Source organism: Sciurus vulgaris (assembly GCF_902686455.1).
Source record: "Sciurus vulgaris genome assembly, chromosome: 1".
Classification (NCBI taxonomy): domain Eukaryota; kingdom Metazoa; phylum Chordata; class Mammalia; order Rodentia; family Sciuridae; genus Sciurus; species Sciurus vulgaris.
Window position 1 is genome coordinate 5312010 of NC_136461.1, and position 17461 is coordinate 5329470.

The following is a 17461-nucleotide window of genomic DNA, read 5'->3' on the forward strand; positions in this document are numbered from 1 at the left end:
CACCTAGGTCCTGGGTATAAGGTTATTCAATGCTATCTGCACAGAAAATGATTGGAAATAACCTGTATTATCAGTGTGGCATAGGTAAATAAACTAGGGGATATGTCCACCATGGCATGGCATGGGCGGGGTATTCTTGATACAAAAGGAGTCCCACGATGTTCATGCAATAGATGCAATCGTGCATAGGGGGAAGTGAAGAACAGAGTACACAATGTACAACATTTTCATGCGAAGAAGAAGGAAAATTGACAGTATATATGTGCTCGCATGAAAAGGACGTACAAGAAACTAACGTCACCTGTAGGGAATAGGGGTGGAACTGAATGAGGACAGGAATGTAACCCTCGTCATCTTGTCTTTTGAAAGTGTCAGAAGCATTAATATCCACAAGTCTAAAAGTCAGGTACTGTAAGCAAATTTAACCCACTACGCATTTATCCACTATTTGCTCGGCACTGCTCTAATCCCGTAGACTCAGCAGCAGCAGCAGGACTTTTCACAGCGTAGAGAAACTGCCCGGGACGGCGAGGCGCAGGGGGACAGACGCGGGCGGAGTCCTGGCGGGCGCACAGGAGAGAGGAACAAAGGTAGACGCGCGTGCCGCACACCTGCTCGCGCCCTTGCGCAGCGACGGAGGGCGCGTCCAGCCGCAGTGCGCGGGTCCGGGTGCGGAGGCGTATTCATAGCTGCACACGCAGCGAGCTCGGCCGGACGTGACGCACTGACGCGGGGCGGTGCCGAGGGCGGTGGCGCGCGCGCGTGCGTGCGGCGGTGAGCAGCCTTCGCTCGGCCGGTGAGTGGTCCCGGCGTCGCGGAGCCGCGGACCGCTTCGAGGCCTTCCGCCGTGGGAAGGGGAGCGGGGTGCGGACCAGCGCCTGCGGGGAGCCGGGCGGGCCTGGGGCGGGCGGCGCGGGGCCGGGCCGGCGCGCCGCGGTGGTCGGGGCGAGGTGGACGCGCGTGGGGAAGTCCTTTTACTGGTGCGCGGTGCAGGGCGGCGCGGCCTGCGGGCAGACGGGCTGAACGTGACCGCTCTGCGCCCGGGGCCCGGCCGGGCAGGTCCCCGTGCCCCGGGCGTGAGAAGCATGCCGATGTGCAGCCGCCAGCCCCCGCTCCCGCGCGGAGTCTTTACTCCTCTTACTGAAACTTAAAAAAAATGAAAAAATAAATTTTAAGAATCCCCTCCAAAGCTCTTGCAGGCTCATTGCCAAAATCTGTTTCGGATTTTTGCCGGTGATGATCAGTGTGGCTGTTTTCTGTGAAACAGTCCTTGGAGAACTGTCTCCCTGCACTGTGCTAAGTGCAAGATCCACACACGTGTTTTAGAAAACGCCCAATTTAACATACTAGAAATCGGGTTTAAGAAAACGTGGTAAAGAGCCTAGCCTGGTAGTGCACACCTGTATAATAATAGGGAGGCTGAGGCGGAAGATCCCAAGTTCAAGACCAGCCTGGCAGCTTAAGGAGACCCTGTCTCAAAATTTAAAAAAATAAAAGAAGGGAGCAGGTTGCTGGGGATGTAGCTCGGTGGTAGAACACTGCACTCCTGAGTTCAATCCCCAATACCACAAAAATAAATAGAATGAAAAAGGAAAACTTGGTAAAGAAACTCTAAATAACACTAACACATATTAGCAACATCACTGTGTCTTCATCTCAGAAATAGAGCTTGAAACTAACCCAGAATGCTTTTCTTTTTTAATTCCGGAACCATTTCCCTAGGAGATACTTAGTGTGCTTTAAAAGTGTCCTAAACTTAAATATTTGGGCCACTATAGGGTTGCAGTGAAAGTGTTTTGAAAAATTTTTTTTCTTTTTTTTAAGACTTTAAAACATACATCAAAATGGCTTCAAAAAGAGCCCTGGTCATCCTGGCCAAAGGAGCAGAGGAAATGGAGACGGTCATCCCTGTAGATGTCATGAGACGGGCTGGGGTAAGTCTCCTACTGTTTACTAGTCCTTGTTTTAAAAATGTTTGGATTTTTAAATCATTGAATAGAATGAAATCTAAAGTAGTTAATGAAATATTTCAGATATATTCAAAATTAACAGTGATTACATAATAATAAATATCTATTCACTGCCCATGTTTAATACTTATTAACATCTTGCCTTAATTTCTTTCAGATCCTTTTCTTTCTTCTTTTTAAAAGATAGTTTGGCTACTCTATCTTTATAGCACAGACCAGCCCTGAACTTCTGGGCTCAAGCAGTCCTCCCATCTCAGTCTCCACAGTAGCTAGGACTATAGGCATGTGCCAAAATGCACAGCCATGGACCCATGTCTCAAAGAGCAGATTCTTTAAAGAAATATACTTAAGGTCCCCCTTGTAAAGTCCTTTCAGTAGCAGTGTGCAGGACTTCATGCAAAGCACTTACTTATATAAACCTTAACAAGAATTCTGTTAGACTTTTAACTCATTCTACAGTTGAAGAAATCGAGGCACTAAATGTGCTCAGGTTGCAGTTTTAGGTAGAGGAGCCAGACCATGGACCCACGCAATCTGGCTCTGGAGTCTGTTTACCGTTACACTCTTCTGGTTCCAAAGTTGAAAATCCAGCTTCTTCATTTGGTGTTGCTTGTTTATATTGCACTATACGAATATGCCACAACCTGTCCATTCTGCTTCCAGCCTTATAATACTGTGGTAAACATTGTAGTGTTGACTCGTGCAAATGCGCGGAAGCCTTTTCAGGCTCTGCACCTAAAAATGGAATTGCTAGACCCAAGGACAACCCTTAGTCATCGTCATAAGTTTTGCCAAGTTGCTCTCCAGTGTACCAATCTGTAGTCCCACCAGCAGGGTAGAAAAATTCCCATTTTTTTCCCCAGTACTAACTCTTGGTGTTATTAGCTTTTTAAGTTTTTGTAAAATAACATGGCGTTTTATTTTTTAACTTGCATTTCTACCTTATGAAAATGCTGTGAGGTTTAAATGCAACGGGAACCTTGCAAGATAGGTTATTAATAGAATGGTCATGAAATTTATCTCCTGAATCAGAACACTTGTGGGAGAAAGGGTATTCTAGCTGGACAAGATGCCAGGACAGTAGCTGTAAGTTGGAGCTGTCCCAAGCAAACCAGGACAGACCTGTTATTAAATATATTTAGTCAGTGTATTAGCTTAAATTCAGTATGGTCTTCTTGCAGTATTTACTGTCAAGTTATTTTAAAACCCGGGACAGATGTGAAATTGTTACTCTTAAGTTTATGTCTCAGCATTCTTAAATATGATGTCTTTCTCTTAGATTAAGGTCACCATTGCAGGTCTGTCTGGAAAAGACCCAGTACAGTGTAGCCGTGACGTGGTCATTTGTCCTGATGCCAGTCTTGAAGATGCTCGAAAGCAGGTTTGTTTTCCATACATGAAATTATTACTTCATATAGCTTCTCTGTTAGTTTCTTGAAACATCTTTTGATTACATATAAGACTGTTGTTAGAATAGACTTATTTTAAGGAAATTATTTCCCTTGGAAATATTCCCCACTAAATTTAGAGGGCAAAGACTTCGCCTTTCTACTGTGTCCATAGAACTTGGCAATTGCTAGACTCTGCTTTTGTGCTCAGTAAGTGGGTGGATGCCAGGAGGATGGGTGAGTGGGAGCTGAGGGTGGGAGGGGCTAGAGGGGAGCCCTATTCTGTCGTCAGTCTTCTCTGGCTGACAGAGTGTGCTTGCCTCTTCAGATAATGTTTTTACCTGCTATAAGAGAATCAGTTGTCACGTGTTCTATTTATTTCTTATTCCTTTTTCTGAAGCTGTTTGTTTTTATTAGAGCATTATAATTATACATAGTATTTGGGTTCCTTTAAAAAAATTATTCATACAAGGAATTCGATTTCAATCCCCATTCCTTCGCTTTTCCTCCCCTCTTCCTGCCCCTTTTCTCCCTCCTCTGCCCTACTGCTCTTCCTTTCACTCTTTATTTTGGATTGTTTCTTTCTACATGCACATAACTGGGCAGTCCCTTTGGTACAGTTGTGTGTGTGCAGCATCCTTCTGTTAGATGCATTCCACGTTGCTTTCCCTCCCTCCCTCCAGTTCTCCCCCTCCACTCATCTTCCCTTTATCTTTATGATATCCTGTCCCCTCCCCTTTCCCTTGTCCAGCCTGCACAGGTGAGAGGAACATGCCACCCTTGACTTTCCAAGTCTGGCTTATTTTACTCAGCATGATGTTCTCCGTTTTCGTCTAAAGCTGCTTTTTACCCTGCCCTTACCGTGACACAGGTGCTGTTGTTGGATTCATCTCACATGGAATGGTTGGATTACGGGAGGGATAAGAGTTCTACTTAAATTGTCACTTTTTCTGTACCTTTAGAAAGGAGGTACTGGAGAGCACAGGTTCTTCCTGTTATATTATGGAAGCTGGAATCCCTTTTCTCAGACACATCCTTGCCCACCCTGCCTTGGGGTCAGATGGGCCCTCAGGGGACACAGGGTGGGCTGTGCCTCACCAAAGCGGACAGAGCAAGCTCACTGTGGTTGTGCTGCCAGAACCCAAGCTGATTTCCCATGCGAATGTCCTCTGGTGAAGCTGGATTGTGGAGAATTGGAACATTGTTATTATATATAAATTCTTGAAACTTTCTAAGTATCCTGTTAAATCAAGAAATGGGAGTCAAAAAGAGATTTCTCTTGTTGTGTTTTGTCCGTGGTGTCTGGGCATTTTTAGATCAGCAGTTGCCTTTGTCTTTATTGTTTAGTTCAAATTCTAAAGAGTGAAGGAGATTAGAAATTAGATACTTTACTTCCATTAGTTTTGAGTTTTGCTTTGTTTAAAATGAGTCAGCTATTTATGGTATTGAAAAGTAATTCTAAAAAGTAGACTACGTATGTACTAAAGTTTCATTTTGTAATTTAATGACTAAAGTTTTTAACCTCTTTGTTGCTCAGACAATTTCCATTTTGTAATTTCTGCAAGCATGAGATTATTTTTTTCTTGCTCCTTTTTTTCACATTTTGCATTGGTGCGTTATAGTTGTACAGAATGATGGTATTTGTTGTTACATATTTGTACACGCACACAGATATTTTAAATTTGGCCAATATCACTCTCCAAGCCTTGAGATCATTCAGTTTTCTAAGAAGTTTTGGTGTTTAGGACACTAAAATATTGTGTCATTTATCTTTTTGCCCCACCAAGTTCCATTTTTTCATAAAGTTAAAAATATTTTTCCTGTATATTTTATTTAATATTTGCTTTTCTTCTAGCTTTTAAAATTGCTACATATGCCAGGTGTGGTGGCACACACCTGTAATCCCAGTGGCTCAAGAGGCAAGCTGGAGGATCAAGAGTTCAAAGCCAGCCTCATCAACTTAGTGAGACCCTATCTCAAAATAAACTGTACAAAAAGGGCTGGGATGTGGTTCAGAGTGCCCCTGGGTTCAATCCCTGGTACCAAAACATACATACAGGGGCTGGGCTTGTGGCTCAGTGCTGGAGCGCTCGCCTAGCACCGGTGAGGCACTGAGTTCCATCCTCAGCACCACATAAAAATAAAGGTATTATGTCCACAACTAAAAAACATATCAAAAAAAAAAAAAAAAAAAACCATGCCTACAGTGCCACCTACACTTGCTGAGTAATAGCCCAGGGCTGGGATGTGATTCAGTAGTGCACTTGTCTGGCACGGGCACGGTCCTGGGTTCCAACCCCAGCATGGCGAAAAAAATAAGCATGTGAAGGAAAATCCCTCCGAGCTGGACCTCGACGAAGTCCGAGTGCACGAGTCCCGTTCTCACTCTCCGCCCCGCGCTACCTCCCTTTGGGCCGCGCGCTCTGCATGCCTGTCTGTCTGTGCCTCACAGCCTCCTGCTGGCGCCCAGCTGGCCTCCAGCTCTGTGCCTGCGCCCGCCTCCCAGTGCACCTGAGTGGCCTCACGCGAGTGCAGTTGTACTGTCCTGCCGCTCTCCTCCTGGGTGACCTCTGCTCCTACTTACAGGTGTGCTGTGTTTTTTGCTAGTTAACGACTTTCCGTCTTAGGGACACACCATAGTTTATTTAAGTTCTTTTATTTTTGGTGTTGTAGGTGGAACTAGGCCTCACATGTGCCAAGCACATGCTCTCCTGCTGACACCCCAGTCCCTGGCTGTTCTTTCGACAGATGCTTGGATTGTCTACTGTGTTTTGTTTGTGTCCACATTTAAAATACGAAAGTGTTATGAGATTGTCTCTTTAGTATACATTTGAAATAAAATGTACTTTTAAAAAATTTTCAACTATTACAGGGACCATATGATGTGGTGGTTCTACCAGGAGGAAATCTGGGTGCACAGAACTTATCTGAGGTAAGAACTGTTCAGTTGTTCACCTCTGTGAGGCTGGGCAGGCGGGTCTACAGCAGGCCCTTCAGCTCTGCTTGTCTTCAGTCCAGTTTGTTATTGGGCTATTTCAGAGAGATGACTGAAAAAAACAAAACCCACCAAAATTAATAAAAGGTGTTCTAGGCTTGTTTTTTAAAAGATTCTAATAGTATTTCCTATGGAAAAGAGCTGAGCTTGTGGAATATTTATTATGAAAAGATTCAGCCGACGGTCCAAAGTAAGAGCATGTGTGTTTTCCCGGCAGCAGCAGAATGATCTACTGTTGTGAAGGTGCAGCGCAGGAAGCTGAGAGACCAGCTGTCTGCTCAGCAGTCCTGTCGAGGGGCGGTTGCAGGGACTAGAGGTGCCAGCAGGGAATGAGAAGTGGCTTCAGGGGCGTCCACCACCTCTTCCTTTATAAGTCTTATGTGAGGAGGGGCAGCAGACAGAAAGACCGGAAGAGGCATAATTGAACATTAGGGAGGTCTCTGGTCAGTCTGTCCTCGCCCTGCCAACTGAAGACCCCCAGACCCCACATCTCTTTGTCTCTTTCTACATGGAGTACAGAACCACAGGGTCACGTGTGCCAGGAGACAGTACTTTTTCTTGTCATCTTTAAGTGAAAAGAGAAGCTTTCTTTTAGGACAAATTACTTGACTGGGTGTAAGACTATAGATATGTTATGAATTTGATAATTTCCATGTTAATGATTCAGATGTTTTTGGAAAATAGATTGAAGCTCTTATGGTTTAAGCTAAAATCAGATTTGGCCAGATTCCTGGCAAGAGACTGGCTGTGGCCTAACAATAGCTGTCTTTGGTTTTCTTTGACTAGTCTGTTGCTGTGAAGGAGATCCTGAAGGAGCAGGAGAACAGGAAGGGCCTCATAGCCGCCATCTGTGCAGGTAACGCCCAGCAGCGTGGGGGCAGCATGGCTGCCAGAGGGTCCTGCCCTCCCTGAGGCAGAAGGGCATCCGTCCTGATGGGCTCAGTGTGGGTGGCATGAAGTCACGTCCTTTCAGCAGTGAGTCCAGCCGTCCACTCGGCCTTTTTGTACCCTTGGTCTGCATTCTGTGCAACTTACTGTTTTCTGTGTTCAGTTGACCTCGGAGGAAAACAAGGCCCATGGAATTCAGTAAACAGCTTGTTACAGCAGGTCTTCATGCCAGAAAACACTCCTGCCAGCACACAGTCAGCAGGAACCTCTCAGACAAACACAGCAGCTCTACCCTGTGCTTGCCCTGCAGGCTTGGAAGCCAGGGGGCTTGCGGCCTGCTTCCCAGGCGTTTTCTGATTCCCGGGGTTGCCGTATCATCTGCCACATAATTGGGAACAAGATGCTTTAGTGCTTTGTAGTTGTCCCCCCATCTTTGAGACCTTGTAACAGTGTTGTGTCATCTGTGCCACCGTAAGTGCATCCTGTTGCTTCAACGTCAGATGCTGTCCTGCTGTCGAGCGTGTGTTCCCTGGTGGGCCTTCGCCAGTGCTCTCTGTGCTGTGGGTCTTGATGAAGTATGTGTCCAAAGAGCCAGTGAATAAACGCATGAACGGTGGATGGTTTGAGAAAAGTGACCCATTGGTGTTTGTTTGGGACTTTAGCCCTTTGAAAGAGGCTGCGGCAGGGACTCTGCACCCCAGCACTGTGCTAAGTGTTCCTCCAGAGGTCTGGGCAGGTGGGGCAGACTTGGGCTGTCACGTGCCTTCCCTCTCTCTCACAGGAGTGGCGTCAGAGTGGGTCAGAGCTGTCATTTGGGCAGGGCACTGTGTGAATTTCTTCTCGTTTTAAATCTCCAGTTAGGATGCGGTTCAGGGATAGGGCACCTGTTCAGCATGCCTGAATGCCTGGGTTCCATCCCCAGCATCCCTCTAAAAGCCCCAGTTTTCACTTCTAACAGGGCACGTGGTGATTGGTGTGACTCCACACAAGCCGAGGGGACCCAAGACCTGCATGCTTGAAAGCTGCTGCGTTAGAGATGGGGGAACAGCTGAGGCCCCTGCCCTGGCTGGCCCTGCCCCCCGGGGTTCCGGGTGCCACTGGCCTCCTGTGGCCCACCCTGGGACAGAGGGCTTCTCTGAAGCCCCTCAGTCACTGTGAGCCAAGCAGCTGCTCCCTGTGGGGAGAACGTCATGGATCCCGTTAGTGTGAGGTCTGACTGCCCTGCTGCTGCTGGGGAACCAGCCTCCTTCTCAGGTGCTTTGACCAAAAGAAGACACCAGCAGTTTGCCTGGGTTGTTGCCTTATCACTCCACTGAGAGCAAAACCACATGTTCTCTTGGCCTGCAGTGTCACCAGGTAGCAAAATTACCAGCCTCAGGTGGCCCACTGTCTTGTGCTGGGAGAAGCTGGATTGTGCAGAAATAAGTAACACTAGCAGTGTGTTCGCCCTGTTGGAGCCCATGTGCCACCACCTCTGTGCTGTGTGTGTTGCAGTGGCTTGGGTGTGGGACAGGACGATGGGACGACAGAGGAGTGAGGTTTTTTCAGCCTGGGGGTTGAACCCAGGGCACTCTACCACTGAGCCACACCCAGCCCATGTTATCTTTTGTTTTGAGACAGGGTCTTGCTAAGTTGCCCAGGCTGGCCTTGAACGTGCCATCCTCCTGCCTCAGCCTCCCGTGTAGCCGGGATTACAGGCGTGCACCACTGTACAGTTGAGATTTCCCTGTTGAAATCAGCAAATAAATAGAAGATTCTTCTGGAATGTTGCAGTTAGAAAGTAGGAACTGTTTTTGAACTGAAAGAATGTTAGATTAGCCCCTGATCTTGAGGAAGTGCGAAGGACAGAAATGGGAAGGGAGGCCTTTGTGAGAGGATAAAAGGGAATGTCCCTGCCGTCAAGACGCTCAGTCTAGGAACAGGTGTGCAGGAACTAGGAACATCTGGAGGAGCTGGGGAGTTGGCCAGGGTGTTGTTTTTGTAAGTGTCCACCAGGTGGCACTGTGGGGTGAGGCTTCTGCCGGCTCCACCCTCAGTTCCTTGCTCAGAGCCAGACCAGCAGGGGAGACTGGCAGCATTTCTTCCATGGAACCTCAAGGAGTAGGAACGTCTCCTCTGATTTTCCAAACGGGACTCCTAGGCCACAGAGAGCAGCAGCTCTGAGCCTCACCACAGGCAGTGGAGCCGCAGCCTGCTGTTGCAGGGCGTGTAACACTGCCGCAGGGAGCAGCCCCACGACTTCCGGCCAGGCCTCGCTGCTGTCATGCTGAAGCGTGCTTAGAAAGACAAGATAGTGTAGGGTTCTGAGTTCTTCAGAGCTTACCAAATAAAAACTAGAGTGGTGGCTCACGAATCCATCCAAATAAAGGTCGTGAGGTGATGAGTCCATTCTTACAGACTCTTAAGTTTGGCTACTGTACATAGTTGTCTTGTGTGTAGAATAAAAGTTACGGTGGAAAGGGGCGTGTTTGAGGCTTTTGATGTAAGAACTTAAGGAGAACTTGGTCTGAAGCTGATGCCAGGCACAGCCCCTGGAATCGGGTGTCCTTGGCCTTCCCGTTTGCAGCAGCCATGCCCTGAGTGGCCCATGGCGTGGAACTGCCATTGCCAGGAAGGCTGTGCTGGGTGAGCCTTCAAAGGCCAGGTGCTCTCTTAGTGGAGGGGAGGGTGGAGCCTTAGGGTTTTGTGTGTGTGACTTAAAGAAAAAGGTACAGTAAAAACTTTTTAAGATCAGGTGATAAGGTAGCAGAGCTGGGGACAGAACCTGGAGCCCCATGTCTACTGTGCCAGGGCTCCACCGCTGAGCCACACCGTAGTCATGACTTAGGGTTACCACCAAAGTTGACCATTTCCAGTAAACTCATTTGGATAGAAATCTCTGGTTAGTACCTACGTATCTTCAGACGTCGTCTTAAGAGCAGGAGTAGAATGTCACCCAGTGGTTCTTTGCATAAGTAGTTCTAAGAAAGGTCTCATCCCTTCAGGCAGGGCAGCAGGTGATTCAGATCTCAGTACACGTACCACCTGAGGATGTAGATGAGTAGATGGATAAATGAGCATCAATTCCCCATTTTTCACTTTCAGGTAGAAAAATAAAACAGCAACAAAGTCCAGAAGTTCAGAGGGTACTGGTTGCCCTAAACGTGTAATTAAATCTTTCCTAAATCTTTCCTTTTGCCAAGAGTAAGGCAGGAAGTTAGATGCAAGGTGGTCTCTCCCACCTTTGTACTCCTGGAGCATAGGGTCCCTGTTCCCTTTGGAGGGCACATGCTGTTTGCCTGCTTGGGCTTCCTGGGTGTCTGGGTGAATCTTCTGATTAAATGCTCATTGAAGTGTTTTGGGTTTGTGTTTTTTTTGCCCGATATGCTCAGCAGGTGATCTCTTCAGAGCGTGCCTTACCTCTCTAGTGAAAAGTGTTTAGTTTCAGAACCGTAGCTCTGCTTTACATAAGAGCTTTTGACTTTGAAGAATACTTTTGCTGTTAGTATTTTAAAAGTATGGTTTTTCTTTATCTGCACTCAATTTTTTATTAATCTTATTTATTTTTAGGTCCTACGGCTCTTTTGGCTCATGAAATAGGTTTTGGAAGCAAAGTTACAACGCACCCACTTGCAAAAGACAAAATGATGAATGGGAGTAAGTATGCCCTGTGTTTGCATGTTAGGAAGGCCTCGCCCCTGGCGTCTGTGCTCACCGGGTCCCTGCTGTCGCAGGCAAAAGACGCATTTAGGTCGTGTTCTTAGGAGGCTTGGCCAGCTGCTAGGCGGGTGACAGCCCTGCCGGTGGTTTAGAAAGTGCCCTCACCCGCATCGCACAGTGGCACAAACCTCGCCTTCTCTTCCAGAGCGCCTGCTTCCTTGTGACCTCTTCTTGTATGAGTGTCAGCAGGGCACTTCTGCCTTCTTACCTTTATAAAGCAGTTTCCTGTCTGTGGCAAGGCACGCGGTGCAGAGGGTGAGGGGACACTAGTGTCCCTCTTCCCTCTTGCCCCCCATCCACCGTCAGAGGTGACTTCCCTGAGAGTGTCTCGTGCACTGCCCTGAACTCCTCTGAACTCCTCTGCACACACCATAAGCTTACTGTGCTTTCTCTCAGATGGGACCCACTGAATATGTCGTTCTGGAACTTCCCTTTGTTTGGAGGTCGTTTCTCCCCGTGTAGCGCAGTCTGACCGAAGCATTCTGAGCTAGGGCCATCTCCCTCCTCGGCCCTGTGCAGCCTGTTCGCCCTGAGCATGCCTCAGGTGCCCTTGCAGCACACTGGTGGCCCATTTGCAGTGCAGTGTGGGGGCGTCCCCCTGTGGACAGACCGCAGGTGGCTTTCTGCTTGTGCCGTATGCACTGCAGTAATGGCGTCCTGCAGTGTCCTGAGGTGTGTGTCTAGGTCCCCTCTTCAGATTGAATGGTGCCTTTCTTCAGATTGAATGGTGCCTTTCTCAGTGTCTCGCAGTTTTTAATGAACTTTGCTGTTTGGGGTGCAGCTCAGTGGCGGAGCATGTGGTCAGCTGTGCAAGCCTCAGCACCCAAAGAAAGAAACAAAGGAACAAACTTTATTTTATATTTTTTATTTTTTAGGTCCACAGCAGAATTGAGTAGAAAGTAGGGTCCCCTGTGGCCCTCTGCCTCTGACACTGGCCACTGTCCCTGTCCCACACCAGGTGGGGCATTGTCGGCACTGGGGTACTGTCCAAGGTGTGTGTGACAGCAGGGTTCACTCTTGGTGTGTAATTCTGCACATTCTTGAATTTGATCCAAGGTTCTATTGTTTTGGCTTTTGTTTTTGTTTTTGGTACTGGGAGTTGAACCCAGGGGTGTTTACCACTGAACCATATCCCTAGCTCTTTTTAATTTTTTTTTTGGAACCAGGTATTGAACCCAGGGGCACTTACTGACTGAGCCGCATCCCTAGCCCTTTTTTGTAATTTTTATTTACAGACAGGATCTATTGAGTTGCTTAGGGCCTTGCTAAGGTGCTGGCCTTGAACTTGTGATCCTCCTGCCTCAGCCTTCCAGGCTGCTGGAATTATAGGCGTGCAGAACCGTACTCTGTTGTTTTGTATTTTGAAAGTCTGTAACTTTTTATTTCGTTTGGTAGATATTAAGTTGTAATCCTATCTGCATGAAAATTGATTTTTTCTTCTAACATGCTTTGACTTGGGGGTGTTTAAATGTAGGAGTTTGATTTACTTGGAGTGATGGAAAGATTTCAGAGGAGTACAGAGAGCTGGGGCCGAGGGGCCCGGAGAGCAGCGCCCCTCACTGACACCCAGCCTCTGTGTTCCCCTTCCTGGTGGCCCTGAGGTTCCCAGGCAGCTCCACCCTCCCCTGAGTCTGAGCTGCAGGGCTGAGTTAGCAAGTCCAGTAGAGGACGGCCGCTCAGGGTTACCCCAGGAGGAGGATGCGGGAGGGCACAGGCTGCCCGCCGTGGGTGTTGGGACTTGGGCCACTGGCTTCTCGGCCCCTGGGCCCTCGAGTGCAAAGCTCCGAGCAGCCCGGTCGCGTCCCGGGTCGCCTCGCTCATTTCCCTGAGTCTCGGGGTTCCTGCCTCTGTCGTCGGAGAATAAGGGCAGCGCCCGGGGCGGGGGTGGCACGAGCTCACGTGTGCCCCCCAGCCCAGCAGGAGGTCGCGTGCTGTGTCTCAGTGCTGCCGCCCTCGAGGGCATGTGCCCACAGTGGCAGCACTAAGGATCCGCCCCTGAGGCCCAGGGTGGCCAGGCAGCTGCTGGAGGGCAGACCAGGGCTTGCACCCTGAACTGCTGTGCTCAGAGGTTGCTGACCTTCCTAAAGGGCCAGGTAGCAAGGATTGTTGGCTTCATGGGACTTAGGTTTCCGTGGCAACCACTCAACTATAATCCTTACAGAATAGCTACAAAAATAAACAAATAGGTATGGCTTTGTGCCATGAAACTTTAGTTACAAAACAGCAAGGCTCAGTGGCTCACGCCTGTAATCACAGTGACTCAGGAGGCTGAGACAGGAGGATCACAAGTTTGAGGCCAGCAACTTAAGACCCTAAGCAATTTAGTGAGACCTTGTCTTAAAATTAAAAGGGCTGGGGATGTGGCTCAGCAGTAAAGCACCCGAGTTTAATCCCCAGTACCCAAAAATAAAACAACAGGCAGCAGGTAGTCGCTGTCCCTGTGTCTTGAGCCTGCCCACGTGATTTTTCTGTGTGCAGAGTTCCTGACCTTGAGATTTTTTTCCTAAAACTGAAAAAACAAAACCAAACCGCAATGCCTTGTGTTGTTTTGAGCATGAGGTGTGAAATGTGCAAACCCACCTTCCTTCAAAAATAGAAAAATCTGCGGTTTCTGTGTGTGAACTGGGCCTCAGCTGGGCGCGCCCCGGGTGCTGCTCTCACACCATTAGGGGGCATTGGCAAGGGTAGACCTGTCATCTGGTGGCGACTTGAGCGTGTTCCAGCAGTTTACACCCCTCTGGCGGGTCACAGAGCCATTGCCAGAGGGCCGTTCCCAGTTAGGCCTCTCGCTCCAGGCCTGGTCACTCTCCACGAGTGCTGGACAGCTCGCCTTGCTGAGGTTCTAGTTTTGCATTTAAAACCATCCTCAGTGATTGGGTTTTGGATCATGAAAAGCTTTCCCTTCAAACTAGGGAGCCTTGTTTTCTCGACAGTAGTGTAAACAGGAGATGGTCCCCCTGCCCCGTTGTTTTGGTGGACACTTGATTTTAATGAGATAGGAGGAGGGAGGCATTGCTGGAGGTGGTGAACCCACCTTAGAAAGCTGGCCACTGTGACAGAACCTGGGGCTTCTGCTTAAGGGGAGTCGCTGGCTGCGTTTCCTGAGCTGTTGCTGGGGTGGCAGCAGGAAGGAGCAGGGTGCGTCGGGCCCGGCCTTCCCAGGTGCTGCGCTGAGCTGGCTGGGCGGGTGGCCCTGCCCCTGTGTGGTGCTTGCATCCACATGGAGGTCCTTGTCCACCTCACTGCCCCCACCTCAGTGGGGTCACCATCATCCAGAACAGAGAGCCGGGGTCATCCAGCTACCTCTCTGTGTCCTGCCCCGTCACTGAGTTGTGACCGTCCCACGCCATTGCCCTGCCTGCCCTGTGCCTCGTGCGGGCCTCCCCGGTGCTCCCTCAGAACAGGGTCTCCTTGCAGTCTGGTCTCTGCAGAGGCCGAGCCCCAGAGGGCCTTGGGCACCAGACTTGGAGTCCTGGGTCCCTCGTGCGTGCTGGGAGAGCTGGCAGGGTGCCTGGGTGCCTGGGCCTCTCTGCTCATGCCTGCGGGCAGCAGGTGGGTTGGGGGACCCGGTCAGAGCACTGCCGCCCACAGGCCACAGGGCACCGCCTTCATGCTGTGTGGGCAGACAGGGACTAGCCGGCGAACAAGGGGATAGATGGCGTCAGTTCTGGGAGCTTATGAGCCCGGCGAGCAGCGGGCTGACCGGGGCCTGACTCAGGGAGGTCAGCCTGTCCTGTGCAGGGCTGGCACCTGGGAGACCTTCCAGGCCAGGAGGACAGCTTGGCAGCCCTGCCTGGCCAGAGAGGTGGAGGCTTGGCCGGCCTGGGGTGCTGCAGGGGCTCCCAGTGGAGGCGACGGCCAGGGCATGCGGCCTCTGCACCTCCCCTCCCCGCCCGACAGCCAGGCTGGTTGCACGTTCCACACTGCCCACCCCGCTCCACCTTGTGCCTTGAGTAGAAGGGACCAGGGAGCCTCCGCTCCGAGGGGCCTCCTCACAGGCCTCTGCGGCATCATCCCCAGGGCCTCCATCTGCTCACCCCAACCGCTGTCCTCGCCCACCCTGTGCCGCGCCATCGCCGTGGGGTCTTGGAGGAGCTCCTGAGGGCTGGGGAGCCCTGTGGACGTCAGGGGTGGCCCTGTCCTGTTTTGTGAGAGGCCTGTGGCAGTGAACTGAGTCACTCCAACAGTCCCCGCCCCCCAGCCCTTTGAAGAATGCAGCCTTGCTGTCCCTGCCGGCAGGTCACTACAGCTACTCGGAGAGCCGCGTGGAGCGGGACGGGCTGATCCTCACCAGCCGCGGGCCCGGGACCAGCTTCGAGTTCGCCCTTGCCATCGTGGAGGCGCTGAGCGGCAAGGAGGTGGCTGACCAGGTGAAGGCGCCCCTGGTTCTTAAGGACTGAGGCCTGCCCTCTGCTCCCCGCTGCAGAGGCCTGCCGTGCGCCGTGACCCCGTGCCCAGCCTGCTCACTGTGTCCGTACATCTCTGAGCCTTGCTTGCAGAATAAACAGGGCGTGCACTCCTCTTGTCTCTAGATTCTTTTGTGCAACCCAATTCACGATCAGTCTGCATGTAGCTGCTGAGATGAAGAGCAGCGCCCCTGCTCCGAGCGAGGAGTGCGGACGGCACCCTGGGACTCGGCGGTGTCCTGCTGCTCAGCGCTGTGTGTTCGGCTGCTGCCGCACCTCCGCGAGCGGGGCTGTGAGGGTGAACTTCGCAAGTGGGAAGGGTCCTCTGGTGGAATCAAAGACCCCCAGACCACCGGCGTCTGTCTTCTCCCCTCACTGGGAGCCACTCAGCTCCTGCTTAGAGGTAAAATGTGCCCAGAGTGGGCAAGTGGTCTAGGCCCCGCCAGACAATCTCACGTACCCCTGACCACACGACCCAGGAGAGACTGGGCAGTGGGTGAGACTCAGTTCTACAGCCTCTGTGCAGCTGCTGAGGGTCTCTGCTGCTGAATTGGCCAGGAAGATACCCTGTAAAGTCGGAGCACTGGCAGCCCCAACGTGAGGAAGGAATTGGCCTGGGGCTGGGCCCCGTCTGTAGTTGGTCAGCTCCTGGTCTAGAAGCAAAGCAGATGCTAGTTTTTGTAAATGCACACATATAATCGCACATTTTATAAGCAGTAAGGAAGATAACAATGCCAGTGTCACAGGTAGGGGTGACAGTGGGGGGCCCTGAGGAAGCGACACTGACGCTGGGTCTTTGTGCGTTCCTGCTGTTCGTCCAGTGCAACACTTACCATGGAGAAACATCCTCTGTCCTTGGAGAGCCTGGATCGTGAGCGAGGAAGAGATGAGAACGTACTCAAAGGTAACACCCTATGAAGAAAAGTGAAGTGACTGGCACTGTCTTTATGATGGTTAGACAAAGCCTGTCTGACGAGGGGTCTTCGGGAGATCTGAAGAAATTGGGGTGGGAAAGAGGCAGATGTGTGTATGAACCCTCCAGGCAGAAGATACAGGAAGTGCAAAGGCCCTGGGGCTGGCTCAGGTGTGGAGGGTAGGACTCCAGGACAAACTGTGGGAAGACTTGCCTTGGGGCTGGGAGGCCTCCTCGGAGGACAGCTGAGGCAAGGCTGTGATGACAGGCGGACCCCGTGGAGTCTCAGGCAGGGACCGCAGGGACCTTTCCCACATTTCTGACTTGAGTCCAAGGCCAAGTGCAGACTGTTCCTGAGTTGGTAAAGGAACTGTTGAGGGAAGGGATGGGGGAACTTTATAACAGATTGATGAGTTTGCGGTGTTCATAAAATACCTTTTTGTTTGTTTGGTACCAAGAATTGAACCCAGCCCTTTTTATTTTGAGAAAGGGGTTTGCTAAGTTGCTGAGGCTGACCTTGAACTTCAGACTCTCCTGTCTGAGCCTCCTGAGTCGCTGGGATCACAGGTGTGGCCACCAGTTTCCATAAGGAAAGGGAAACTGGAGACCTTACTCTGCAAATCACAGATCGCTGATCTGGAAATAGTCTGCTGTTGACAGAGACCATTCGCAGACTCTGCCAAGTCAGCTGGGTGTTTTGCCCCTCCCTCTGAATAGTCCCCTGGAACTTCAGAGGTTCCACAGGCAGGGAGAGCCTCTGAGAGAGGAGCGTCATCTGGGGAGACGCTTCCCCGGCTCTTGGGGTAGGGGCTCCAGGATCAGCTTCAGCAGAACCCGAGGTCTCTTCTGGCCCTTCTTGAATTACTCGGTTGGGCGTGTTGATGACAGTAAGAAGGTCGCAGCCCCAGGGCCGCCTCTTTCCTGTGCCTGATAAACCTGCTGTCTTCCTTCCAGCAGTGGGGGATGGGCACCCGAGTGGGGGTGCCGTATGTTCTTGAAAGGGGACTTGGAGTTGGGGACTTGGGGTGGTGGCCAGTTGGCTTGTCCGCCTCTTCCTAAGACTGGACTCACCCAAAGTCAGAGTTCTTATTTATTATTTTTGTTTTTCGCTTTTTCAGTAAAAGTTCATTCACTTTATCAACAATTTCTCCAGCTCCAGGGGTTTGCCCAGGTAGTTTACCAGGAACCTGGTCTAGAAGTCC

At 50.5% G+C, this 17461-nt stretch overlaps 1 protein-coding gene across 1 annotated transcript; it reads left to right on the forward strand.

Moving 5' to 3' along the window:
- Nucleotides 1-742: 742 nt before the first annotated feature.
- On the forward strand, nucleotides 743-15471 carry PARK7 (Parkinsonism associated deglycase). The gene is made up of 7 exons (XM_079125175.1): nucleotides 743-864; nucleotides 1825-1934; nucleotides 3250-3351; nucleotides 6231-6290; nucleotides 7140-7209; nucleotides 10791-10877; nucleotides 15180-15471. The coding sequence occupies exons 2-7, from the start codon at nucleotides 1845-1847 to the stop codon at nucleotides 15338-15340; spliced, it is 570 nt and encodes a 189-aa protein (XP_078981301.1). The 5' UTR covers nucleotides 743-864; nucleotides 1825-1844; the 3' UTR covers nucleotides 15341-15471.
- The last annotated feature ends 1990 nt before the right edge of the window (nucleotides 15472-17461 follow it).